Below are 13309 nucleotides of genomic sequence, written 5' to 3' on the forward strand. Positions count from 1 at the left end.
ATAGTATATATTAATGAACTATAATCTAATTTACATTTCAAGATATAAATTAATATAATACAATATATAATATTATATGTATTTATATATACATAAAAGGAAATATACTATAATATTTATTTATATATATTAGTGGTGTTTCATTTTAATCACAGAAACATGTGGGTCTTGCGTTATTTTTTTTAATCCGAAAATCGGGGATTTTTTTAAATCTGAGAAAACCGGGATCCCTGGTGAGCGGAGTCAGAATTTCCTGGGGAACAAGGAAGCTTGTAGAGAGAGAGAGACTTTAGGGGGACCCTAAACCTTATATTTGTGGAGAATAAATGGGGAAAAGATGCAGAGGAGAAGGTTGCAGGGTTGCTTGAGATGTTTGATGAATGACATGTGGAACAGGCAACGCCATTAGTTTGCCAATGGAAGACAAAAAAAGGGATCTCTGGAGAGAATGGTGATGGGGGTTTCTATGCTTTCCCAGTAACAGGACTCATTCATTTCTCCCTCTGCCCCCCCCCCCCCCCTCATAATTTTGAGTTTTCAATTACATTTCCATGCTGAGCAAACTTTAAAAAGTCAGGAAACTGGGAAAGAAGGGAGCAGAAATGGCTCCATCTTCCAATGTCCCACGTCTTCTATGGGACTGGCAAAGGCACATAAAACAATAAACCCTGTAGACAAAGCTTAGCAAGGCCTGGAGTGGATGTTGCCCAACACTTTCCATTTATAACTCTGCTTTCAGTTGCTTGTACCTTTGCTGAGCTTTAACAATTCAGCCGAAATTTTCCATGACAGGTGTCTTGCCTCAGGCTGTGTGTGTGCATGTGCACACATGTGCACGTGTGTGTGTGTGTGTGTGTGTTTCAGAAAATATGGTTCATCTATTTCTGAGAATTAAACTAGGGGCTAGGCCATGTTACAAAACATACAGCCATTCTCCGCTGAGAAATTTGAGAGAGAGAGAGAGGTTCAGAGAATATTGTTCTGCAGCTTCTGAGGGCTAAATTAAGGGCTAGCCCATGTTTAAAAATGTGTACAGCCATTCTCTCCCCACTGAGAAATTGTAGTGCCTTGATGGCTTGGACCAAAGGTTGAAATCTGAGCCCCTGGTATACTTGAGTTATTACAGTCTTGACACAAGTGTATACTATGATTTACACATGATCCTTGCCCTAGTCAATGCACAGGACAGAACTGTTCTAGCAATGAATTAGGGGTGCGTAGTAAAGGGGACAATTGCTTCGTTTGCTGCAGAAGTCATAGGGTGGGTAGTGAATGAGGCAGCCAGCTGCAAAGAGAAACAGTATACTCTCAAGGTTACAGCAATTGTATGGTCACTTGCAGAAATAGTCACTCTGCCAGGTAGTTCCCAAATTTTCACAAGTGGCCACTAATTGAGTGTGCCTCATACTTCAGGTGCCTCATCTGAAACCCTGGAGCTTGATTTGTAAGACAGCTGATTGCTCACAGCTGTCACCAAAGCCAATGCACATTGTGTTTGGAAGACAAAAGTACTATACGGTACTAAGTACATTGAAAAAATCACATCTTAGGTATCTCAAAGTTAGTGCATACTTTGGGTTTTAAGCATTCTGTGCCTTAACTCTGCCTCTAATATGAAAACAATATTCACCTTATTGGAGGTTGTGAAGATAAATGAATATTTGTGAATACTATAGATTATATCAAACAAGCAAAAATGATTCCTTCTGACTTCAGAATAGCGTTTGAATAGCATGCATTGAGAGTTCGATGGCCCACAAAGTTGAACAACGATAAGAAAAAATATTGAACTGGTTTGAAGAGAGCACCATCAGTTGTGTGCATCAAATGAGATGAGAATCCAGCAGAAAAAATAGTGCGTGAACCCGTTTTTAATTATTAATCATTAATATGATACATAACATATGTAAGAGACCAATTTAGGGTCACACAGCACAACCTTTCCTTGGCATAAGCTAATTTCTGACCATTTGACTTTGCAATCTTAATTATGATCTTCTGTCAACTTTCCTAGATTTTTAAGAAAGCAAACTAAAAATACAGATTCCATTTTATGGGCCACACATGATTTATTGGGAAGACTAGACCTCTTAAATACACTGCACACAGCTTTGCCACTTGACGGACTGGAGCAACAATAGTAGTTGATTGTCATGCTCTCTGTGGCCTATCACTAATGAGTAACGGTTATTTTGCAATTTTTCCCAGTCTTCACCTGTTTTTCAAGGCCTCTTCTAATACGCCTCTGTCCCAAATCATCTTGTCTCTTCTCAACTTTTATCTCAGTATCACAGACCCATTGAGCATCTTTACACATGCTTTCAGAGCCTCTCTAATTAAATCGCCCCCAGCAACACATCTGTTCAGTGTCCCTCGCTTCAAAATAGCTGTGGGGGTGCTTTAACCAGCTTTAGTTGAAGTGCCTCTACTGCCATTTTGAAGCATGGATGCTAAATAGACATGATGCAGAGCCAAGAGACTTGATTAACTGAGTCTGTTCCCACCACATGCTAATTTTCACACCTCAGAGGAAACGTCCAGCACATGTATGGGTGCCCATTGTCCTTCTCTAATTAGTTCCCATTCCCATTCCCTTCACCCCAGCCAATCCCAGTTCCTCCCCTGCCAGTTCCTTGCCCAGTCTCTTTTCCCCCCCGACTCCAGGTGTCCCTTAGCCAATGTTTCCATCCCGGTAACTCCCAGTCTCCCTCTCCAAGTTCTTTGTCCAATCTCTCTGTACCCTGCTTCTGTATTCCCATGTCAGCACATTTCCCTAGTCTCTTTGACAGACAGATCCAAGTCCTCCTTCCTTACCTCCTCCTCAGTTTTTGTTTCCTTTTCTCCCTTCCCACAGGCACCCCGTCTGCTTTTATTCTGGTCTTAAATCTAATCTTAACCAATGACCATGCACCTACTAGCTCCAAGTCTCCCACCCCCTTATTTTGCTCCTGCTTCCAAACCAGTCCTTTGCTTGCCCAAACAATTCCAAATCTTCTCAATACCCTCAGTGTCCTTCCTGTTCCCAATTCACTCCTGTATCGCCACAGGTGCCTCTTGTCCCTTCCACTTTTAGGTCAGATTTCTTCTGCATCTTGCCTTTCCCCAGGAGTATTGAAAGTAGATGGTTCATGCTTTCTATCTAGGTATCTGTACCCAGGGGTGGATGGAGGGTAAGGGGGGAGGGAGTTGCACTCATCTTTGATTCTTGGTCCACCCAAAGGTTAAAACCAACTACCTGGCAGGGGCAGTAGCATTTCTACTCAGGCAGCAGTGATAGAATCAATGGACTTTATGGCCCTGATTCATCTACCTGATTCCTTCTAAACTCTTCATTCCACAGGCATTAACAACTCTCTCTCCTTTGAAATGGTCCTTTTAAAAGGTCTTGATGTTCAGCTAACCAAACTATCATTTCTTCTTCACTTGTGCTGTCTGTTGGCTGCACCTAGTAAGGTAGGACATTTTTACACGTGCTCCCTGACATGGTGCAGGGTGCTTTAATTACTGAGGTACGCTAATTAAAAGTGCCAGCGTGTCACATGTATCAGCATCACCATGCATCCCCACACTAAAAAAAATGGTGGCGGGGCGCTTTGAACTAAAGCTCATTGGATGCATTTTATTTCAAAGTGCACCGCCACCATTTTGTCAGTGCGGAAACGCTGATACACATGATGCACGAGGCTGCCAGATTGCATCCATTTCCATGCTCCAGCAGACTCAATTAATCGAGTCTGCTCTAACATGCTTGGATTTCCAGCAGCCTCTGTGGACATATGTAGGAGCCTGTAGCTCCTATTTCACAAGCCTGCAGGCTGTTTTTAATTCTAGCTTAAAACATTAACTCAGGTGTGGAAATAACTTTCAGTAAAGCTCTGGATGCAGTCAAGATGCTCAAGGAGGCTAGATTTTGATTTATGAATCTGAAAGATGTCCATTTCATTCCAATGACTGCAGGACTAATAAACAACATGTTTAATTATTTTTTGCCTAGTTTGTCATGGGTTTTTTTTATACATAATCTATGCTATAGCAAATTAATTCACATTCCAATACATGTACACTTGTCTTTGCTTTGATCTTAAACTAGCCCTAGGCTACTAGCCTATTACTAAAGCTTATAGTTTCTTTTTTAATTTGATAAAAATATGCATTGTGTTATATGTGATGCACCACACCATCTACATGCCCCTTTTCAAAATCCCAGATGCACCCACGTCTGTCCCTCACAAGCCTACAGTAGCTCAGACCTGCAGCATCATGGAAGAATCTTTTCAAATCTGGGTGCTCTAAGAATCTTTGTCAAGCATGTGCAAACTGAGATTTTTTTAAAGGCTTTCAAAAGGTCAAGTTTGGAAAACTCTCAGAGGGACAGGAAAAGTCACATCTCAGATATAAAGGGCCACTCTGTTAAATTTTAAGTCCCTGATCCTAAGAAGAGGGCCCTATAAGCTTCTTAAAGAAAAGGTTGCCAACATTTTTACCAGGTGCCAAACAACATTGTTTTCTATAACCTCATTCTAGAACCGGTTTGGCTGAAGTTTTCTGTAAAAAGAAAAATATTGGTGGAAAAAAAGAAAAAAGAAGCTTGACAGCACAAAGAAATTTCTATCAAAAAGTCAAATCTTGACAAAGGTATAAGCAACTGAAAACCAGGATCTTGCACTAAGTACTGTCAGAAAACCTTTAATAAACATCGTTAGCATTTTACCTACGGCACAGGCCCAGGCCCTTCAATGATCTGTGCCCAGTTGTATCTCTACACCTATTCAGTGCCTCATAGATTTCAGTGGGATTCTGACTCAGTAGACCAGTGATTCTTAACCAGGGTACTGTGGCACTCTGTGGTACCTTGAGATCCTTTCAGGAGTGCTGCAGTGCCATACAATGTTAGCACTGTGCAAACATGCTTCTCAGAAGTTCAACATAGAAATCCAGTGTTAAAAACATTCTGACCTGCTGTGGTTTTTCTGAGTTATTTGCAACAGAAAAAGTTGCTCTATTATTTTTCTGTAGTCAAATCAAGTGAAAACTAAGAGCAGGTATTTTCTGAGGGGTGCCTTGAGTCTAATGAGGGTGTGCCTTGAGTCTAAAAAGGTTGAGAACCAGAGGCAGACATTTGCCTGTGTTCACCTGAATAAAAACTAACAGAATATCTTCTACCATTTGGCATGCTCACAGATCCAAGTTTTTTACACCTCATTCCAGGCTTTGTCTTCTTTACTTTACGCCTTTCCCAAGTCATGACAGATCTTTACACCTTCCCTGACATTGCTGATACAAGACCCAGCATGTATTATCTGATGTAGCACAAAAATAATAAAAACAGTACATATTTGGTGAAAACACACAATTTAAATGCATCAAGCTCTCCAATATCTGCCAGATGGATTTTCTTACTTATTTGGTAGGTCAAACTACTTGCGTTAACAGATTTTAGCCCTTTACCACATTATGCACGTGTCTGAACTACTATCCTCATTGAAAAATCAATCCTAGTTCAGTAAGACTCACCTTTTGATCAGAGAGGGGTTTTTTTAACCATCCTTAAATTTTTGCTTTTCATTCCAGTTTCATTTCCTATCTTTAAGGTACTATTTTGTACTACAAAGCATGGTAACAGGAGTGAATGAACTGGGTCAGAATTTTTCTGAAGCCAATTAAAATTGTCTTCATGGTAGCCATGTCCCAGCTTATAATTCTCTACCTGAGCAGTGTCTTCCTTTGACCACAATTAGGATATCATACAAGCAGTATCTTCTGTATTTTCTCAATATAAAAAGATTTATAAACAGCCAGTGTACTTTTCCAGCTTTGTTATGGCTTTTAGATTTCCTCTACATGATTAAGGTGACTGTAGGAAGCCTAATACTTGTTCGTTTCCATACAACATCCAGAAATAAAATCCACCCCAACCTGATGAATCATGTATGATATTTAAGAAACTTAAAAGCATAGTTCACTGACTGGCAAGATCTAGAGGAATGTACATATTTATGCAGAACGAAGATCTCTCTGACATGCATGCAAAGTTGCTACAAAGGGATTTTCTAGCACATTTCTTAGTTTCATCTTTTCCATGCATAAGCTTGGAAAATGAGATTTTATAAGTCTCCATAATTAATACTTACCTTCCCCTTAGTACTTCATCAAGTTCTCAAAAATAAGGGTTGAAGCAGTAAAGAAAACGAGGAATTAAATAATTATTGGTATTATACAGTTCCTTTCTCCATCTTGACAACTGTGACCCCTTACTGTTATTTATAATTATGATTGTTTCTATGCTATAATTTTCTTGGAAAACTATGGGAGTCCCATTAATCAAGTCTATATGAGAGCCTGGTCTACAGTGTGAAGTTCATATATAGTGTGTGAAGTTCATATTGCTGGCAGTGAAAGTAGAGTTGGAAGGGAGTTGAAAGAGATCATTTGATGTTGGAATATTTTGTTAGCCACTGTTTTATTGATGCTGTGAGAAGGCAATATAACGAAGGTGAAGCTATTAAAGTATAAGTGAATCATGCACAAAGCCTTAAAGAAATTTTCATTTGCCATGCAAATATATTGTGCTGCTATGGAAATGTATAACCTGCCCTACAGTTTTTCTTCCTTCAACAAGCAACTTATATGAGTGACTTAAAGATACTTGCATTTATTAACAATTCTACATGTGTGAAAGGTACAATATATTCTTTTAAGGGTGGGATTGACCCATACTCAGGAAGTGCCATTTCTCTAATTTCCCTTACCTAGATTGCTTTGGAGTTTAATTTGGAAAATTAAAAGTACACTGGGTGCATCTACATGTGCAGGTAGTGTGATGCAATAAATAAAATAAATCCAGAGATTTTGAACAGGAATCCATAGTGTCAACAACATTTTTACTTATTGTTGCCTACGTTCTTTGCTACAGAATAATTGCTCAATAATTTGTCTATAATCAAAAAGTGAGTAAAAGGTAAGAGCTGACAGTTTCCAAGGAACTTCTTGAATCTAACAAGAAATGTCTGAATCTAAAAAGTTTGAAGAACCACTGAAATGAAGGCTGGTTTTCTTTTCTAGTTTTGACAGACTGGTAAAGAACATGCACTTGAATTGCTGCATTTTGGGAGAACTGTCCAGGGTGACCTGGTAACCTTGGCTCTGATTTGCCTAGGAACTAGATCTTACAATCTTGCCTCCTCCTCCTCCCAGGTTTCAGAAGTGAATCATTTGCAGATAGGGTGTTTTCCCAGGCTGTGGATTTTTTCCAAGCCATAGAAGCATTTTGGTAGTCCATTAATAGCTGGTATAGCACAGTCAAACCAGGGGAAATAACTGAATCCAGTAATCTCAGAGGGAAGTCAGGGCTAAGGAAGTCTCTCTCTCTCTTTTATCTCATTTACTTAGTTGCCAATGGTAAAAAAAGGACTGATTAACTAATTAAAAAACTAAAAGGTACTTATCAAGTTATCTTGCTACTTATAGCTCATATAATACAATGCAGGTTAAATTTTACTCTCTGCTGTACAAATAGTGCTCCTACTTGTGAGTTAAAAGGAAGTTACACACTTGAATGTGAGAGACAAATTTGATTGTGTATGTGGACAAAGATACCACAGATCTCTAGTGATATTTAGATATTTTGAGTCTCAAAGACTAACTGAGAGGGGTAGTTAGCCATGTTAGCCTCAAGTCAGGCAGATAAGGAATGGCAGGGTGGCACCTTGGAGACTAACAGGTTTAGAGAGGCATGAGCTTTTGTAGGTGATAGCTTATTTCATCAGATGCTATGAATGGAGTAGTAGAAAGTAGAGGTCATCTTGATCTACCAACTAAAAAGCTGTGTTTGAAAATGAGTAGCTTAAAGTCTTCCAATCAATAACAAGTATAGATAAGGCTTAGAAGTTAAAAATAAATATATCTTAAATATAGTTGGAAGTTATTGTTACCTTATAATGTACCTGCAGAGACAAAAGAATCAAATCTTACCACTACTGAGGTCACTATTTACTACCATGAGTGCTCCTTCTGAGATTACTAATTCAGCATCCAAATGTCATAGCAGTTATTACTGTATTTAATAGTATTTCCAGGATTGGGTTCTCAAGTAGAATACTGCATTTCCTCTACAAAAGGTGATGCCACTGCTAAAAGCCGTGGAAGAACAAATACCATGGAAATACAGACCTCAGAAACAAGGTCCTGGAAGGCAAAATAACTAATTTCCTTTAACACAAAGAGCAATCTGATCATGCAGTCTTTTTTCCTATTTAATTTAGGGCAATGATGCAATGAGCAGGGGAAAACACTGTAGGATGTGGTCCAAATAATATGAATGTAAGATTTTGTTTTATTTGTCAGTGAAAAGGGTAGCTTTAACAAATTTTGTACTTCTGGCCTGACACTGTTCCAAGACACAAAAAGTCCCCTCTAGGGAGGAATCAAAACTGAGAAGAATTAGCATTACAAAACCAGGAAATCTGCAATTATCGTTGCACATAAAACAAATTGGAACACATAAAAATTAAGCTCATGGAATCCAGCTTTCTGGGAAAAAGGGATGCCCTGCAATGCTGAGACAGGGAACTCTACCCTACACCAAAAAAATAACAAAGTGGTTGAACTCTTCCCCTAACATTGTTACTATAGGATTATTTGGACACTCAGCTCTCATGTGTATTCCTAATGGACACTGCTGACTACAACTTCAAACCTAAATGCACAGGGCCTAAAACATGTGGAGTGGAATATACATATACCCTAGTTAAGATAACAAAGCAACTTAACTTGCATCCTACAATCATGCCATCCAGTGGTGCTTAAGGCACTTTGGCACCTGCAGTTACAAGATTAAACTGATTTTTTACAGGACGCTTCCACTTTTTCATTATTTTCCCTTTCATGTTATCATTACAGAGTCTAAGTGTAAGTGAAGTATTTGGCTTAATATGGAATGTCTTAGATGCTTGTGATTGAGAACTTTGAAAACAAGGGAAGTGGCAAAATGTTTTTCTTCAGTACTTGCAGGCTCCATAAACAGCATATTATCCGTGTGGAAGTAAAGAAGTAGAGCTGAAGTATGCTGTGCCAGAATTGCATGATGGAGGATTTTCCATCATTCATAACACTTAGTAGTGGAAAAAAACATTAATAATGCCAATGTGTATGTAGTAGCAAGATTCTGTCATATTGCCCAATCAAAAACCACTGATTTATAATGGACAGGACAGTCATGCAGCTGTGTGGAAGTTAGGTTATATCTGTTGTATATCAAAATAATCTGCACAGCACATATTATAATAAGAGACATAATTATTCTTTGTGAAATTTCAAGAAAAGGATACAAGAAGAGTGATAAACTACATAATCTGGGTGGAGGTCAAAAGGTCAAAAAGGAAATCTATATTTTATAATCTCATGCTAGAGAAACAGAGAATTTACATTTAGAGCTGAATTTTATGAGGATAATTTGTATAGGTTCCAATTTAGTTGGAATAATATTTGGCGTTGCTTTATCAAGGACATTCAAATATAATTATATGCATAATCAAATATTGTCTGAAAATGGCTTTACAAGTGAAAACAGGATAGGATTCTAACTTTTTCCTTAAGTACATTAGGCTGTACTGACTAAATACCACATCTTTTTAAAAAATTCTCTTGCATATTCTGTTAATTCTCAAGCAGTTTTAATTTCCATCCTGTTCCAATCTAATGCCTAAAAACACCTTTTTTCACAAAACAAAACTGAAAAAAGAGAACATGTCCATGTTCTTACCTTCATCAGTTAACTGCCCATTCAATAAAATGCCAAGGATAGCTATTTCATTATGAAATAATATGACTATCAAAATGTTTTCAGAAGCTAGTAATAAACACCAGCATTAAGAAACAGTTCTTACTTCATTCAACAAGGAAAAAATTTTCACTCTGGAGCAAGTTACAAAATATTATTTTTATCATTTTAATTTAGGAAGAATGAGTTTAAGCATATTTGTTCTGTGATTTTTGGATAGAATTCAATTTAAATAGTGTTAATAGGCATGTGAGTTAAACACTAGAAAAAGAATATTAGTGATTAAAAACTACATTACTTATTATGTTAAAATCAAACCCATAAAAATAAACATTTCAATTATATGACAATTTTAATTAGCAAGCATATTCACATTACTAGCTACTGATATATAAAAAGATATATTTATAAAGTTATGCTGTAAGAATCAGAAATGTACTCATACAATTCAAACGCATTTAGTAATACCCATATACAAAAGTTTAACAATGTCACTAGTAGGAAACTTCATTTTTCTAAGTTAGCATACTTACTGTCTTTATCTCCATGACTAAACTTCATGTAGACTTCAACCATTAAATTTTAGTCTGCAGTTTCCATCCACTACACAATCAGATAAAGCTTGCTTTGCACTTGCAACTAATGGAAACAGTGCAAAGAAACAATGACTGCAAATTTCCATGTGCTTAAACTGAAAATCTTTGATGGCGAGAAACAGATGGACTGAAAATGCAGAAAAATATTTCTTCAGTAATAAATAGAAGACCTTGTATACCACCTTGTATTCAAGAACTTGTAACTTCATTTATATATTACAGTAAGGAAATGATTAACATTCATGATGTCACCTGCCTGAATTTTCAGCAGCAGTTCAGGATAGAAGCATTCTAATGAAGACTTTTTTTTCCAGTTTCACAGTACTTTACTGTGTATATGCATTGCCACCTACAGTGTAAAGGTTATAACTATGTTCTGAAATAAGCCCAGCCAAATATAGTTTTTTTCTAAAAGTTAGCATCAGCTATGGAATATAAGAATTGCTATACCAGATCAGTGGCCCATCTAGTCCAATATGTCACTAACTGTAGCCTGTTCCATCTCGTTCGGGGAGATATGCAAAAATTCCCCAGATGAACCGTTATGAATTAACTGTTCAGAGTGAAGAATGCCTTCCTAAAACTGGGGGTAACTGGCTTATACTTGCAAGGTTTATGACATTATTATTTTTTTAATACTAATGCAACTGTGGATTTTCCAATTTTCCGTAGAAATGCCTGTCTATTTTTTGATGTTTGCTGAACTCTTGATCTTATCATAAGACAATTGAGCAACGGAGGACTTAAGTGCCAAGTGGCACAGATAAGAACTTTGATAAGATCAATACTGAGTCACAAAACAAACATCGTATCAGAACAATCGGGTATTTATATCCTGAGTAAAACTCCGTGTTCTAATGCAGCTATAACATTTTTCTGACTTCCGCAGACAGGATTACCGTCTTTCAAAGCTAGTAGAGTTAAAAAAAAAAAAAATCACAAAACCAAACTTTGCAATCAGAAGCCACATTTCTACTAAGGATTTTTGCTGGCCAGACTGTGGTAGTAGAAGCCCCATAATATAGGAAGCTTTTCTAGCATGGACATATATATATAGTTTACAGAGGGGAAAAAAGGGGGGAGACATTCGTTTTCCACCTGTTCCCTGCTAGTTGCCTGTATGCACGTTTTTGCCCTCTGGTAAGCGGAAACTAAATGGTAGTACTTTGGATCTCTTTCCCTGAGGGTTATGTTACCCTCATAATAAGTGGAAACTAAATCACAGTACAAGAATGCACCTTAGTAGTTACCAAAGGAAAACCCTGCCCTCTTTTACCCCCTGGCAAATTGTATCTCTATAGCTTGACTTTGCTATGTCAAGAACACAACTAGCACTGAAAACAGTGTGTCAAGGTTCTACACATTGAGCTATACCTCCATTATTACACTGTCTCTCAAGGTCAGGATTATATTCCTTTAGTATGAAGATGTAGGCTGCCACCTCCCAATTTTTTTTTTTTTTTCCAAGTTAGCCCTACTGTTCCACTTTGCCAAGATTGGTCACTAGCTTCAGCATCTGTTCTTCACTACAGACTCAACTGCGTATGAATCCATGCAACTATCAGGGAGCTTTTCCTATACAAGGCAGCATTTTTAGTAAACCACAATACAGCTTCTTAGTTTTTATGTTAGAATCGAACAGCAAAGGCTATTTGCATGCACATCTGGCAGCATTCTCTGCCCGATAACTCCATTTATGGCATTCCATTAGGCAGCCAATTCTTATTTGTGTTCGGAAACCTGTTTTTGTTTCAAAACACAGTCACATATTTTTTACATATTCAGCCTCCCTTGCTTGTTTAAAAGTTGATGTCAGGTCATTAATCATCTACATTCTCTCCAGAATAATATAATTTGCATGTTTACAAGCCTTTATAAATTAATACCAACTGAAACTTCCTTATATCGATCTCATTCTAGATAAGTTAACCCTGCTATCCTAAGAGGCCACACTGTAACAAAAAGTGGGTAAACTGAGTCATATGCATTTGCCATAAAATTATTGGAGAAATTTCCCAAACTTTCCATAAAACATTAAATATCAAATAGGTACCAAGCAAAATAAATAAAAACGGCGCATGAGACCTAGGTCTTCATAAATATGCAACCCAGGTGCAGGCAATTATTTTGGGTGGAGGGTCGCTTACCAAGTTTTGGCAAGCTGTCAAGAGCCACATGGGTAGCCCCGCCCCTTGACAGGTGCCCTGTCCCTTGGTCACTGTAGCAGAGCACTAAGGTGCCTGCTACTTGGAGGGCTGGAATAGCTGCTCAGGTGTCAGTTGCTAGGATGACCAGAGGGAGCCAGTGTCCCACACCTGCTAGCAGTCAGCTGACCAGAAGGGGAGGGCCTGGCTCCCATTTAAAAACCAGGACTGAGGCCAGGGAGGCAGTTCCTTCCTGGCTGCCAAAGGGGAAGGAGCTCTCCTAGAACAACCAAAGGGGAGAGGCCTGGCTGTAGGAACAGCTTCTGTCACTGTGGAGGGATGGAGTATTTTGTGGTAGGGTGAATGTTGTTAAAGCCGGGCGGCTCAAGTTTATGTTATAGCCGAGGGGATCACATTTTGTTTACTGTTTAAGACCAGTGGCTTGGGTGAAGATATTAGGGGTTGGAGGAGGCCTCATAAGATACCCACAGCAGTGTGGAGATCCCAGCGCCAGCAAGGGTGCAGCATTTGGGGTGCACTGACCCCGCCCCAGAGAGGGGGCATTGGCGAGAAGCCCGAGTGCGGGTATGGTGAGCCCTAGAAAAGGGGGCAGCATTTGAGAAGACCTAGAGAAGGAGGCAGCATTTTGGAGAAGCCCCGGAGAGGGGCGCAGACCCGGGCACCAGTGAGGCGCAATCTTAAAGAAGCCAGGGAGCTCAGGTGCACCTGTGGTGCAGCTTGGTGTTGGTAGTTGGGTTTTCTTTGTGGCCTGGAAGGCTGCGGGCTCGGGG

General features: G+C 38.8%; 1 protein-coding gene across 1 annotated transcript in view; it reads right to left on the reverse strand.

Annotated features, from left to right (window-relative positions):
• The window catches only part of TRPM6 (transient receptor potential cation channel subfamily M member 6), a 119665-nt gene extending 107141 nt beyond the window's left edge, over window positions 1-12524 (reverse strand). Inside the window, exon 1 of the mRNA XM_059724798.1 lies at window positions 10312-12524. Coding sequence (XP_059580781.1) covers window positions 10312-10326 — 15 coding nt within the window. The 5' untranslated portion in view covers window positions 10327-12524. The remainder of the gene's footprint in view (window positions 1-10311) is intronic.
• Window positions 12525-13309: the final 785 nt, after the last annotated feature.

The sequence above is a fragment of the Alligator mississippiensis genome, chromosome 3 (assembly GCF_030867095.1).
Source record: "Alligator mississippiensis isolate rAllMis1 chromosome 3, rAllMis1, whole genome shotgun sequence".
In the NCBI taxonomy this organism is placed as follows: domain Eukaryota; kingdom Metazoa; phylum Chordata; order Crocodylia; family Alligatoridae; genus Alligator; species Alligator mississippiensis.